This window comes from Aulonocara stuartgranti (genome assembly GCF_965226115.1).
Source record: "Aulonocara stuartgranti genome assembly, chromosome: 3".
NCBI classification, from domain to species: domain Eukaryota; kingdom Metazoa; phylum Chordata; class Actinopteri; order Cichliformes; family Cichlidae; genus Aulonocara; species Aulonocara stuartgranti.
Window position 1 is genome coordinate 79,660,998 of NC_138941.1, and position 14,621 is coordinate 79,675,618.

The 14,621-nt window shown below is 44.9% G+C and overlaps 1 protein-coding gene across 1 annotated transcript in view; it reads right to left on the reverse strand.

Annotated features, from left to right (window-relative positions):
* Positions 1-385: 385 nt before the first annotated feature.
* Positions 386-14,621, reverse strand: part of LOC309702917 (uncharacterized protein) — a 66,475-nt gene continuing 52,239 nt past the window's right edge. Inside the window, exon 5 of the mRNA XM_082527560.1 lies at positions 386-590. Coding sequence (XP_082383686.1) covers positions 518-590 — 73 coding nt within the window. The 3' untranslated portion in view covers positions 386-517. The remainder of the gene's footprint in view (positions 591-14,621) is intronic.

Below are 14,621 nucleotides of genomic sequence, written 5' to 3' on the forward strand. Positions count from 1 at the left end.
ATACCTGTCCATTTCGGGGGTTCTTCCCCCACTCTGGCAGGTCGTCCTTACAAGACCTCATAAGGGCTGAGGTGTGCTGGGGGTGTGGTCCGCATGCACACGTACATCAGGAGTAGGGGAAGTGCTTTTGGCCATGTGAGGCCAGTTTCTTCACAGCACTTCACCGGCTTGGACTTTAAGGAGCCGTTTATTCTCTCCACAGCACCTCCAGATTGTGGGTGATATGCACAATGGTGTTTGCAATTTTAAACTGTTAGGATCAACGTACTTTTCTTAGTGCTTATTTGCTGATTATTTTGTTTTATGCCGGCCAGTATATTAAAACGGGCCATCTTTCAGTCATAAAGTGTGTCAAATGTCATAGCTTGCTGAGCAAGATTGAAACAGATCCATGTGTGGCAGGATGAATGTTATGTCTCGGTTCAACCCACTTCCGGCCTGGCGCATTAGGGGGCGCTAGTATAAATAGTGGCCATTTGACCATTCCTGGATCGCTTACCTGTGATCTCCTTTTTGGTCACCTGACTTCCCTTGGTGTTGCAGAGATCATCTGCGGGTTACCCTTCTGAAGCCTCCATCGCGGCTGTTTACTCATTGTAGTGTGTACATTACCTTACTTGGTGGTAAACAGATGTTGTTTTTAGGTCGTAGCTGTAGAAGCCTCCTATGAGCCTCTCTGCTCATGATTCATGACCCTGTTTAGTGTCCAGTTGTAGAGTGGAGCTTGTTGTTGTTTTTACTGTGATGAGCATTTTCAATAGATCTGTACCAAACTTTGGAGCCATCAGACATTGATCAGTGATCTTTCTTTAACTGGAAACAATCAGATAAACTCAGTTTGTTCTTAAGAATTCAGCATTCATATATCTGCATGTTGAGTCTTGAGTCATAATGTGCAGCTGAATGAAGCTCACTTAACGATGTTATTTGAGTTACTCATGTAAAGTTTAACATCACCACACAACACACAGTCAAAAGCACAAAAGAACATTAATCAGTCACTTGTTCACCATTAATAGCAACAACATCACTTTATAATAAGTTGATAGTATTTTATTATAATGTCCTTCTACATCAGACACTCAGTGAAGCGGGTTTGTTGGAGATGTTCAGGTGTAAAGATCAGAACCACTTTAACAAGGATTACATCAGGTGTGATCAGCTCAAAGTCTGTATGAGACCTTGTGGTCTCCTGTTTAGCAGAGGTGAGGACCTGCAGAGCAAGAAGCAGTCTGATCCAGACTCTTCATGCTGTCCTTTAACAACAACTTCCATTCATGAGAACGGAAGAAGGAACAGAGCAGACCCAGCAGCACAGGTGGGAGGGGCTCATCAGTTCATTTGACTGGACACTGCAACATTTCTCTGCTTTCTTCCTCTTTCATTTACATTAAATTTGTATTTTATTTCCCTGTGTGTGTCTCTGTGTTCAGATGTGACTCACTTCTTTTTGATTGTCCTGTTGAATGTTCATCTTGGTCAGAGGGCCCGGTGGCGCCAGTGTCCGGCAGCCTCGCCTCTGTCAGTGCGCCCCAGGGCAGCTGTGGCTACAATGTAGCTGCCATCAGCAGTGTGTGAATGTGTGTGTGAATGGGTGGATGACTGGATATGTAAAGCGCTTTGGGGTCCTTAGGGACTAGAAAAGCACTACACAAATACAGGCCATTTACCATTTACCATCTCTACTGATTTGACTTTTAGACCTCAGAGATTATTTTGCTGCTCACACAGGTACCGGCTAGATATAGGCAGGCTCACCTCAACACATGGCTTGGGCTTTGGAATCAGCCTCCTGGAGAGAGGCTGGACTCTGTCTCAGTCTGGAGTTGCCCCCGAACCAAATGGTGGACACCAGAGCTGAGGGGAGCCACCAAGCTGAAGAAGGAGTCCTATTGGGCTTAGTTAGCCTGTGGAACTTGGGAAGCAGCTGATATGTACCGATAGGGCTTTGGGGTTGACGTCACGCCGCAGTGCATTGTGGGATCGCGGCGCCATGTCAGGAGGCAACAAATCAAAACAAACCCACAGTGTTGGAGTGTTGGAAGCGGGACTGCCAGAACCATGCTTAAAGTCAGCGCAAAAGACAAAGGGCTGTATCGCGACCGATTGCGCCCAGACGCCAAGAGACGGTACTTGGAAAAAATAGCGTGCATGGGTAATGTGGACCCGTATGAAAAAAGGCAGTGGAGAGGAACCCAGACAGCCTACCGCCGATGTCCTATCCCAATATCTTCGCCTACCTTGCCTGTGGAGTCAGCGCATAGGGGAAATCATTTTCGTGAATATAAATCCCTGGAGGTGCATATCTAATTCACAAACAGTTGGGTACAAGATTTGGCCGTTTTTAAGCCTCCACGTTGTGAGTATGTTGACCATATGACCAAGATACAGCCAGAGGTTGCACATAACATGGACTTCTCCTCAGCAGCTGCCCCCAGAAATTGCTCTAGATGAACGATTGATGCCAGCTGTGCGTTGCCATGTAAATAGTTTGCATACTTGCTAAGTACATGTGAACAGATCTTGAATTTAAAAAAACAACATACTTTTCTTGTCTGTTTTATTGAAACCACTTTACAGAAAGTACAATCAAAGCAATGCATCAAACACAAGCATTTGCAGCACCGCAAAATGTTCATTCTCCAGTTCCAATACCTTCTTGCTTTTTCTTTGCCCCCCAAAAAGGTTATGTACAAAACGAAGGAGAACAATGCCGGGCCGTACAAAGACAGACTTGATGAAAAGTCAAAGAAAAGATACGAGGACAAAATCAAAGGAGTGAAAGGGTCAGACCCTTACGAGCACACAGAGGGACAAAAGACGTTAGCGTGCTGCCAACTTTCACCACGCTCAGATTTATAATCATACGGTTCTTGGAGTGAGTGCATACACTCATGAAGTTTAGTAACTTCAGGTCACTGCAACAAGCCCAGGTACAGTTTACCGACGGATGGGTGCAGGACCTTGAAACGCACCGTGTAGAACAAAGACCATCGTACGAACAAAGGTAAGTTTACCAGTCTCACAAATCGTCGTCATAAATACACATTCGTTAACCGTTTATTAATAGGACCTTTGAGCTCAACGGTAATTAATTAGTAGTGGAAATAATCTCTGGTAGCATCACAGAAATGTAGCAGTGACAATAATACTGTATGTTGTAATCATACTGGACGCTGTTTAGCGTGTTTTTGAGTTTTATAATTATGATTTGCAAACAATGATACATGCCTGTAATTAAAACGCTGATTTTGCTGATTATAATACTACAGATAAGGTTTTGAATGACTACGCTGAATGTTTGATGTTTGGCTGAGTTTTGATATAGAAGAGACAAATCGTGCATGATTAAGACCGGCACGTCAGCCGGCAGAGTAAGATTGTGATGAAAATGATATTAAATAAATCTCTCAGTGTGTTGATACAGGTGGCTACGGGCCTGGACCAACTGACCCCACAAGCACAGCGGCCGAAGCAAAATTATAGTAATGGAAACCACACTCAGCAAGAATCAGCAGCTGTGGAAAAGACAGCAGCTAGCAGAGAATTAAAGGAGAAATTAAGAGAAGTTTTAACACATAAAATTGGGGCCAACAGACTTGTGGAGGTTGGGAAGGCGTCCGGAGCATCACAACAAAAAGGTGAAACAAAACACACAAGCAGAGAAATGTGAGAGAGAGGCACGTGTTAGAGGAATGCCTTGTTTGAGAAAAAAAAAACGTTAAATTAGCCCATTTACAAACGCACATACACGCAATGAAGAAACAGCTTACATTCATGAACATGTGAAGATTTTCCAGCAAGTTTAAAGCAGCGAAACTTAACATACACCCGCCGTTAAATAATAAAGGTTATCCACTACTAATAAATAAACTCTCTGGGTTGCAGGACAACAACTTAACTTCAAAAGAAAAAAAGACACTGGTCTGACCAACCAGTGATAACACGACAAATTTAGTGGTTAATAAAAGTCAAATTGTGACATGTTTTCTGCTGATTGATTAATACAAGTGATTACCAGATGAAAGACAATTCCAATCTTTGTGCTTTTAAACACAATCTTAAGAATTTTAACATGTACCTGTGTTGTCCTGTCAGCTTGGTGGGTCATGAGTGGATTATATGGTGAGAAAAAACAAAAAAAGGGGGAGAGAAGGCTGACACAGGGCCTGGCCCCGGTGTTTCTCCCCTCTCTGAATAACGCAGCCAAAATAACATCATTTTCCTGTTCATCTGTTTTTGTTTTGTTTTGTTTTTTCTCTTTATGCTTGATTACAGGCTGCTTTGTCGGCCCGGGAAGCCGAAGCTGACCCTGGACTCCTGCTCTCCCCCCTACCATCTTTGCTCTCTCCTCTACCATCTTTGATGTGACCCTGACCAAATGCTAAAGCAGCTGGACCCACAACAACAACTTGAAAACGTCAACAGTGCTGCAGGAAAACAATATCATGCAGCGGAGACGGAGAGAGTTAAATCCAAGGCCCGTTTCACTACACGGGGAGATTTCCGTCAGCGTCTCTTCTTTCTGAGAAGACTGAGAAAGGCCCGGCTCCCACCACCGATTCTGACCACCTTCTATAGAGGAACTATCGAGAGCATCCTGAGCAGCTGCATCACTGTCTGGTTTGGGAACAGCACCATGCAGGACAGACGAGCTCTACAGAGGGTTGTGCGGTCAGCTGAGCGCACCATCTGCTCCGAGCACCCTGACCTGCACTCAATCTACAGCAGGCGGTGCTGGACCAAGGCCAGGAAGATCGTGAAGGACCTCAGCCATCCCAACAACAGACTGTTCTCTCTGTTGCTGTGTACGTGACAAATAAACATCTGGATTTGGAAAACGAGGCATTCGCAAAGAATCGGACACACCCCTCTCACACACTCTTCACATTCTTGCCATATGGAAAAAGACAGCTTCAGCTGACAGAGCTGTGACGAGACGCCCATTAAGCCCGGGGGAAAAGTGAGGCCGAGCAAAACAATGCTGACCTTAACCACTCTGCATTAAAACTGTGCAGGACAGTGACGGACCAACAATGATCATCGGGCAGCAAAAAGGGCGTGCCAGAGACAAAAGGAGTAACTGAGGTCAGGAGGCACCTCGAAATGAACAAAAGCACCAGGAGAAAATAAGCTGAAGGCACAGGTGTCGGGGCTCGGCCAGGAGCTGACCTCTGAGAAGAGCCGAACAGCAGAGCTGCAAAAGGCCGTGGAGCAAAGCAAGGGAAACATCAATGGACTTCAATCTGACTTATACGTCAAGACTCTGAGGTTTCTGTCCTCAGTAAGAGCTCAAGGCATCAGAGCAGAGACTGAGCATGGCTCAGGGGGAGCTGGCTGATAATCGTACCCATCAGGCCTGGAGTCCCAGACACAGGACTTGAAATCAGGCCGGAGCTTCCTGGAGCAGGAGGTCGCAAAACCTGACGAAGAAGCTCCAACAGCAGGAGCAAGCCCTGAAGGAGCTACAGAAGAAAAAGGGTCAAGTTAAGGAGGAGCGGAAGAAGGAGAAGATGCAGGACACTAGAGAAAAGCACTGCCTCAAATTGGGGCCAGAACCTTAACAAGACCTTGTGGTCTCCTGTTTAGCAGAGGTGAGGACCTGCAGAGCAAGAAGCAGTCTGATCCAGACTCTTCATGCTGTCCTTCAACAACAACTTCCATTCATGAGAACGGAAGAAGGAACAGAGCAGACCCAGCAGCACAGGTGGGAGGGGCTCATCAGTTCATTTGACTGGACACTGCAACATTTCTCTGCTTTCTTCCTCTTTCATTTACATTAAATTTGTATTTTATTTCCCTGTGTGTGTCTCTGTGTTCAGATGTGACTCACTTCTTTTTGATTGTCCTGTTGAATGTTCATCTTGGTCAGAGGGCCCGGTGGCGCCAGTGTCCGGCAGCCTCGCCTCTGTCAGTGCGCCCCAGGGCAGCTGTAGCTACAATGTAGCTGCCATCACCAGTGTGTGAATGTGTGTGTGACTGATTGTGTAAAGCGCTTTGGGGTTCTTAGGGACTAGAAAAGCACTACACAAATACAGGCCATTTACCATTTACCATCTCTACTGATTTGACTTTTAGACCTCAGAGATTATTTTGCTGCTCACACAGGTACCGGCTAGATATAGGCAGGCTCACCTCAACACATGGCTTGGGCTTTGGAATGGTAAATGGCCTGCATTTGTATAGCGCTTTTCTAGTCCATAGGACCCCAAAGCGCTTTACACTACATTCAGTCATTCAACCATTCACACACACATTCACACACTGGTGATAGCAGCTACATTGTAGCCACAGCTGCCCTGGGGCGCACTGACAGAGGCTTTGGAATCAGCCTCCTGGAGAGAGGCTGGACTCTGTCTCAGTCTGGAGTTGCCCCCGAACCAAATGGTGGACACCAGAGCTGAGGGGAGCCACCAAGCTGAAGAAGGAGTCCTATTGGGCTTAGTTAGCCTGTGGAACTTGGGAAGCAGCTGATATGTACCGATAGGGCTTTGGAGTTGACGTCACGCCGCAGTGCATTGTGGGATCGCGGCGCCATGTCAGGAGGCAACAAATCAAAACAAACACACAGTGTTGGAGTGTTGGAAGCGGGACTGCCAGAACCATGCTTAAAATCAGCGCAAAAGACAAAGGGCTGTATCGCGACCGATTGCGCCCAGACGCCAAGAGACGGTACTTGGAAAAAATAGCGTGCATGGGTAATGTGGACCTGTATGAAAAAAGGCAGTGGAGAGGAACCCAGAAAGCCTACCGCCGTTGTCCTATCCCAATATCTTTGCGCACCTTGCCTGTGGAGTCAGCGCATAGGGGAAATCATTTTCGTGAATATAAATCCCTGGAGGTGCATATCTAATTCACAAACAGTTGGGTACAAGATTTGGCCGTTTTTAAGCCTCCACGTGAGTATGTTGACCATATGACCAAGATACAGCCAGAGGTTGCACATAACATGGACTTCTCCTCAGCAGCTGCCCCCAGAAATTGCTCTAGATGAACGATTGATGCCAGCTGTGCGTTGCCATGTAAATAGTTTGCATACTTGCTAAGTACATGTGAACAGATCTTGAATTTAAAAAAACAACATACTTTTCTTTTCTGTTTTATTGAAACCACTTTACAGAAAGTACAATTATTTACAATGAACTGTGCATGCAACACAGCAGTTTTATGAATATTCAACAAGAGCAAGTTTCATTTGGCCCTGGTTTGACAACCACACATGGGGCACATATTCACCAAAACACAGCACACCTTAACAGTCTTATCAAGCAGTGTTGTGTCTTCACCCTCACATGATATGAGTAATCAGATTGGAATTGTAGTGTGTAGCTTCTTGAACTTGTTACGCAAACTACTATTACACGCTCAACATGAATTCTCAGGTGGGCAATTGCTCTCGTTTTGGGATGGCAGAGAACTCGATATGCGCTCGGCTGACCGCTGCAATCCAAGCGTGACGTCTTCGTTTAGTAATATCGGATACATGAGATCCCTCCCGTTGCCTCCAGAAGGGGAAACGATGAAAAGAGAGCCAATTTTCCAGCTTCTTGCCTTCCCTATCGTGTGATCTGCCATTGCAACCGACAACACAGCACGTACGAACCATAGCTGTTGCTTCCGTGTGCTTTGTTTGGCCTACTTTCATGGCGGGAGGGGGCGTGGCTCCCCTCCTGTGACATCACGCTCCAAAGCCCTATAGAGATTGACAGACCACATGACTTTCGTGCATTGCATGCTGGGCACTGGTGGCAAAACAATCAAAGCAATGCATCAAACGCAAGCATTTGCAGCACCGCAAAACGTTCATTCTCCAGTTCCAATACCTTCTTGCTTTTTCTTTGCCCCCCAAAACGTTATATACAAAACGAAGTAGAACAATGCCGGGCCGTACGAAGACAGACTTGATGAAAAGTCAAAGAAAAGATACGAGGAAAAAAATCAAAGGAGTGAAAGGGTCAGACCCTTACGAGCACACAGAGGGACAAAAGACGTTAGCGTGCTGCCAACTTTCACCACGCTCAGATTTATAATCATACGGTTCTTGGAGTGAGTGCATACACTCATGAAGTTTAGTAACTTCAGGTCACTGCAACAAGCCCAGGTACAGTTTACCGACGGATGGGTGCAGGACCTTGAAATGCACCGTGTAGAACAAAGACCATCGTACGAACAAAGGTAAGTTTACCAGTCTCACAAATTGTCGTCATAAATACACATTCGTTAACCGTTTATTAATAGGACCTTTGAGCTCAACGGTAATTAATTAGTAGTGGAAATAATTTCTGGTAGCATTACAGAAATGTAGCAGTGACAATAATATTGTATGCTGTAATCGTACTGGACAATTAGTGATACAAAACAACTGTTTTATCCTGTGAATAAATGTATATGTTTTTGTCAGTGTACCATAATAACAGAAGCGAAACACAATATAGGGCTTTGGAGCGTGATGTCACGGGGGTGGGCGTGGAAAGGCTTTTGGCCCGATCCGCCATTTTGGGGGTCTAAGTAAGGAGCGAAAGCATAGCCATGGTTCGTACTTGCTGTGTTGTCGGCTGCAATGTTCGATCTTACGACCGGCACGGGAATAAGTTTGGATTGTCTTTTTATGCTTTCCCAACCTGGAAGCAACGTGAAGGAGCTCATGTATCGGATATTACCAAACGAAGGCGTCTAGCCTGGATAGCAGCCGTGAGACGAGCTGATATCATGTTCTGTTACGTCTCCAGATATCAGCTGGTGTGCTCAAGACATTTTCATTCCTGTAAGTTCTAAATATGTTCACATCACACTTTATAGCTGAATAATATCATCGTTGGTGGTCTCGGAAGTTATAGAAATTGCGATCAAACATCGAATGGAGTGACTTGATTGGTTGATGTAAAGACAATAAATGAAATGAGACAGGAAGGACACAAGTTAATAATTTGCCCGATTATCAATGTGTTAATTTGCATGTACTTTACAATTACGGGCATATAATATGATAACGATATTTTAGCAGTTCAATGATAAATGTATAACATTAATTATGGTGGGGGTGAAAAATGGCTATTTCACTCGATGCACTCCAGCTGACTTCCTTTGACGACGTACTCAGAGTTTGGCGGCTTGAAAATAGCCAAATCTTGCACCCAGCCATTTGTAAATTGGATGTGCGCCTCCAGTGACTTGTAATTACGAAACTGGTTCGCTGTGTAAGCGCTTACTCCACAAACAAGATACGTGAAGATATCGGGGTAGGACAGTGGCGGTAAGTCGTCTGGGTCTTTACTCCACCGCCGTATTTCATATGGGTCCAGATTTGCGATGCACTCTATTTTTTTCAAGTACCGCTGCTTCGCCTCTGGACGCAATCGGTCTCTATACCGTCCGTTTTCTTTTGAGCTGCTTTTAAGCATGTTTCTTGTCGTCGTCGTTCCAACACAGTGTGTTTGTTTTGATTCGTAGACCCCGAAAATGGAGCTGCGCTCCCACAATGCATTGCGGCGTGACGTCAACTCCAAAGCCCTATTGTGTCAGGACAATTCACTATTTATGCACAATAAACAAAGGAGCATAGCGCGACCATTTCTGTTCAGCGCCAGACTTGCTTGTAACCTATATCACCAATTATGTTAAGAAAAATTACATATTAACTACAACAGCAGACTGACCTTTGTGGGAATGCTTGGAGCAGACTAACCTGTGAGCTGGAGTGTTCTGGGACGTTATATTTGGTATATCCAGACCATCCGTCGGCTCTTACTTCGGAAACATGGCTTAAAAAATTTCTCTTCAACGACGTAATCCGATAAAAAAAACGATCTCTTTACCCGTCAGCTTCCCGTGGCTGTCATGCGACCGGCTATTGCAGTTAATAATACAACAGCTTCTTGCCATTTTTTATGTTTCTTTTTATCGCTGTGTAACTGAGTTCAATTGAAAGCCTGCGTGCGCTTGTACCTCTTGCCACAAGTTCCCAGAATCTTTTGCGTTTTTACCCCTGAATGACGTCACATTTTCAATCTTTATCCTGGTGGGCCGGTCTCTAGTCAAAATGCCCGGGCCGATTTTTTTGTCCCAGTCCAGCCTTGTTTATAACTTGCATAGTTCACATTTCTGTATAGCGGTATATCTCAGATTTCTGTATAGTTTTTATTTCATATTTATATCCTGTTCATAGCCTGTACATATAGTCAGTGTTGGGGAGTAACGGAATACATGTACCGGCGTTACGTATTTAAAATACAAAATATGAGTAACTGTATTCCGTTACAGTTACCGTTTAAAAAGGTGGTATTCAGAATACAGTTACTTTGTTGAAATAAATGGATTACACTGCGGTACTTTCCTGTTTCATTTTGTCGCGGGTCAGGACTGTTTGGGTTTTGTTTGACAGCTACGTTCTGTTGTTCCAGGCGGCAGCGTTACGGTTGCCATGGTTACAGGGCGACGCTCTCTCTCTTTCTGCGACTGTGTGTTTCCTGGGTGAGAGAGCGCCTTTTCGTTGTTGTTGTTGTTGTGCTAAGCTAACAGGCAGAATACTACAAGCATAGCTCTAAAGAATGTAGCATCATGGGCAGTGTAGTCCGTGTTGCAGGGAGAATGGACTGCCATACACGTTATGTGTCTGTGAGCGCGAGGAGGGAGAAAAGGGGGAGTGGAAAGGTACGAGTTGTCGAGGAAAAACGGGAGCTGGAAGCATGTAAATATAATAATAACCACTGCAGCCAAGAAGAGTGCCTGACGAGCCCAGTTGTAAGTAAGCTATTAAGACTCGACTGTACACCGTGTTCCTGTTTTCCTCCGAAAACAATAAGTTCTGTTGGAGCAGTCTTTCAACGCCTCTCTCTGTCTCTCGCAAGAAAAGTTGACCCACACAACAAAGTAAAGCTATTTTTCGGCTACGAGCCGACAGGGACCCCGCCGTATTAGTCAGAGGTCCCTTTACTACAGTTTGGAGTCGCGGAGCTTCAGTAATAGTAATAAATCACAGCAATAGTACATTCACGTTGTTGTAAAAAGCATGATAATATATTAAGTAATCCAAAGTATTCAGAATACGTTACTGTCATTGAGTAACGTAACGGAATACGTTACAGAATACATTTTGGGGCATGTATTCTGTAATGGAATACATTTTAAAAGTAACCTTCCCAACACTGCTTATAGTTATAGAATATTCACAACATACTTCATACCGTGTACATTATAACATACCATAATAGACCCATTTCTGTAATATACTCACATATCTATATTATTGCTAATATATATTGTAATATATCTATATCACTAAAGCACTTCTGGATGGATGCAAACTGCATTTCGTTGCCCTGTACCTGTGCATGTGCAATGACAATAAAGTTGAATTCTATTCTATTCTATTCTATAATAGTCCAGTAGACCAACTCCCTCTCTTGCAAGCTCCTCTTCCGTTCCCTGGATCCTGGAGACTCTCTTATTCACAATCGTGAAACACTAAATTGCAGCTGCGCTACCTGGCTTAGCTCAACGTTCCAGCGCTGGCTGTCATCCAACCAATAGGTCTGCTTCGGGATGGCAAATGATTAGTAGCAGCTGGCGAAGTGATTAAGCGCACATCTGGCGACTCCAGCGCGGGACACTCCTCCCGGGTCAGCTGCCGTTCCGTGCCACAGTTCCCGGAAGTACATGTTCCCACATCACAACAAAGAACACACACACTGGGTGGAGAGGAGAAAACCGCACACAAAGTGCACACAAACACAACCCAAACTGGCAGATCGACCGGTGAGGACCTTCTGGCCATGACAAAATGAGCAGATGAAACAACAGCCGAGGGAAAGATGTATTGTCTGGTAGTAGTAATGTTTTCTAAGTGGGTAGAAGCATTCCCCACAAAAAGAGCAGACAGCAGTGCTGTGGCAAAAGGCCTCCTGTCAAAAATCATTCTCGGGTGGGGTATCCCGGGGAAAATCACAAGTGACAGTGGCACTCACGTTGTGAACCTGACATTAAAGAAAATCGGCGAGCGACTAGGTTTTATTGATCACAGTTCTTTTATTCTTCTACTGGACAGAGAAGACGCGACTCAGTGTGGTCAAAGTATTTATAATCATTTTATTCAATCATTATCTTCCGGAAGACAGATGTGCACAGTGCTAAGCATCAGCAGATCTGAAGAGCCGTCCTTGTGTGGCAGCACGAGGTGGGAATAAAGTAAATACTGTTCACAGTTTAAAAGACAACGCCACCCTGGGAATTTCACCCAGAGAATACTGGAAGTAACACTAATCACCAAGAAGGCAGTTAGGTTCGCTATACTCAGTACAGAGTAGGGCTGAACGATTATGGAAAATAATCTAATTGCGATTTTTTGCCCCAATATTGCGATGCGATTATTTTTTAAGGTCTTTGTCTTCTGTATTATTAAACAAAGACAAGCAATACATCATATAGTATGGCCAATACTATATTACATTAATTTTAAACTGTTCTTTCCTGGAAGACAGACCTCTGTTATGATGACATGAGGTGATGCATGAATTGATGACTGACATTTTTATTTAACTTCTTCAATCACAACAGTATATTTGAACATACACAATAGTTTATTTTTAGCTTACAAACATCTGAGCATAAAGTGCTGACAAGGAACCCTGGTGTAAACATTAAAATGAAAGTCAGTACAATGTGCAGATTGCAGAAATATACATAAACAAAATCAGTGGCTTTACCACACTCAGTTTTTCGACATCTGTGAACTACTAGACAGTCATTAAATTAAAAAATAATATTAAATAAATAAAACTAATAAATAAAAAATACACACAGCTTACTGATCTCTGCAGTCAGTAACATTACACATAAAGTGCAAACATAATAGCAATTGTATAAACACACACACAAACACGCCTTTAAATTAAAACTGGCTGAACATCTTGATTATCTGCAGTAAGTAACAGCAACACAGCACAAACTAAAGTGCACAATGAGTACGGCTCAGCTAGCCATAATCATCCTAGCTCACAGGTTTTTTGCTAGGAAGACCAGCATATCTACTTTTGCTGGCTTTAAGGATGAGCGAGTGAAGGTCACTATATTCCCTCCAGTGCTGAACAGACGCTCTGAGGGGGCACTTGTGGCTGGCACACACAGATATTTGCGGGCCATCTTGCACAGTCGTGGAAAGTGAATGTTGTGCACCTTCCACCAGGCTAAGGGATCATCCTCTCCGTCAATGACAGGGGTCAACAGGTAACTATTCAACTCTGCCTCTACGACATCTTCAAGTGGCAGAGGCAAAGCTGAAGAGGCCGCACTGGTTTTAAAAAGACTACCAATAGTCTTCTTTGCCTTTCCCCCAGAGGCCTGTGCACTTGGAGAATTTTGAGCAGTTTCAGTGCGAGACCTCTTCTCCTGCCAGATGGGAAGAGAGACATTAGTTTTGCAGTTAGCTTATATATAAATATTATGTGTTTGAGGAAATATAATTTTCAAGGATTTACCTGATTATGTGTACGTCTAGCCATTTCCACCATTCCTGTCTTCAGTCGGGCCTTAATGGCAGGAAGGTTGTCTGCGCTGATGTATTGCGTTTTGAACCTAGGGTCCATGAACGACGCAACATCCAAAAGCTCCTGGGTGTTGAGGTCACTATACTTGTCGTTGAGGTATGCCAGGACCTTGGTTTTAATTGATGTAGTCAGATCAGTGTCCTCAGCATCTTCAGCCAAGACTGATGTTGCCAGAAGATGGAGAACTGGCTTGAGGTAGGAGATGCTCACATACTCTTCTCCAGAAAGAGCATCAGTAAATTCGGAGAGAGGATGCAGTGCCTTATGAATGGACTCCAACACTTCAGCATCCTGCCAGGTTGGGATGAGGGAGCGTGCATGTCGGTCACCTGTCAATACCTGCGATATGGCTTTCATCACTGACTTCCTGACGGACAGGAAGCAGCATGTGAGGCTGGGAAAGAATGTCTCGGACTCCCGGACCATCAGCACCGGCTCCCCTCAGGGCTGTGTTCTTTCTCCTCTGCTCTTCTCCCTGTACACCAACTGCTGCACCTCCACCCACCAGTCTGTCAAGCTAATCAAGTTTGCAGATGACACCACCGTTATTGGGCTCATCTCTGACGGGGATGAGTCTGCCTACAGGAGGGAGGTTGAACGTCTGGTGTCCTGGTGCAGCCACAACAACCTGGTGCTGAATGCCCAGAAGACAGTGGAGATTATTGTGGACTTCAGGAAGCACACAGCTCCACTCCCCCCCCATCATCCTGACTGACACCCCCATCACCTCCGTGGACTCATTCCGCTTCCTGGGTACCACCATCACCCAGGACCTGAAGTGGGAGCCCACCATCACCTCCGTCATTAAGAAAGCCCAGCAGAGGATGTACTTCCTGAGGCAGCTGAAGAAATTCAACCTGCCAACACGGACGATGATGCAATTCTACACTGCAATCATCGAGTCCATCCTCACCTCCTCCATCACCGTGTGGTACGCTGGAGCCACTATCAGGGACAAACAGAGACTGCAGCGTGTTGTGCGCTCTGCTGAGAAGGTGATTGGCTGCAGACTCCCATCTCTGCAGGACCTGTACACCTCCAGGACACTGGGGCGTGCAGCTCGGATCTCAGCTGACCCTT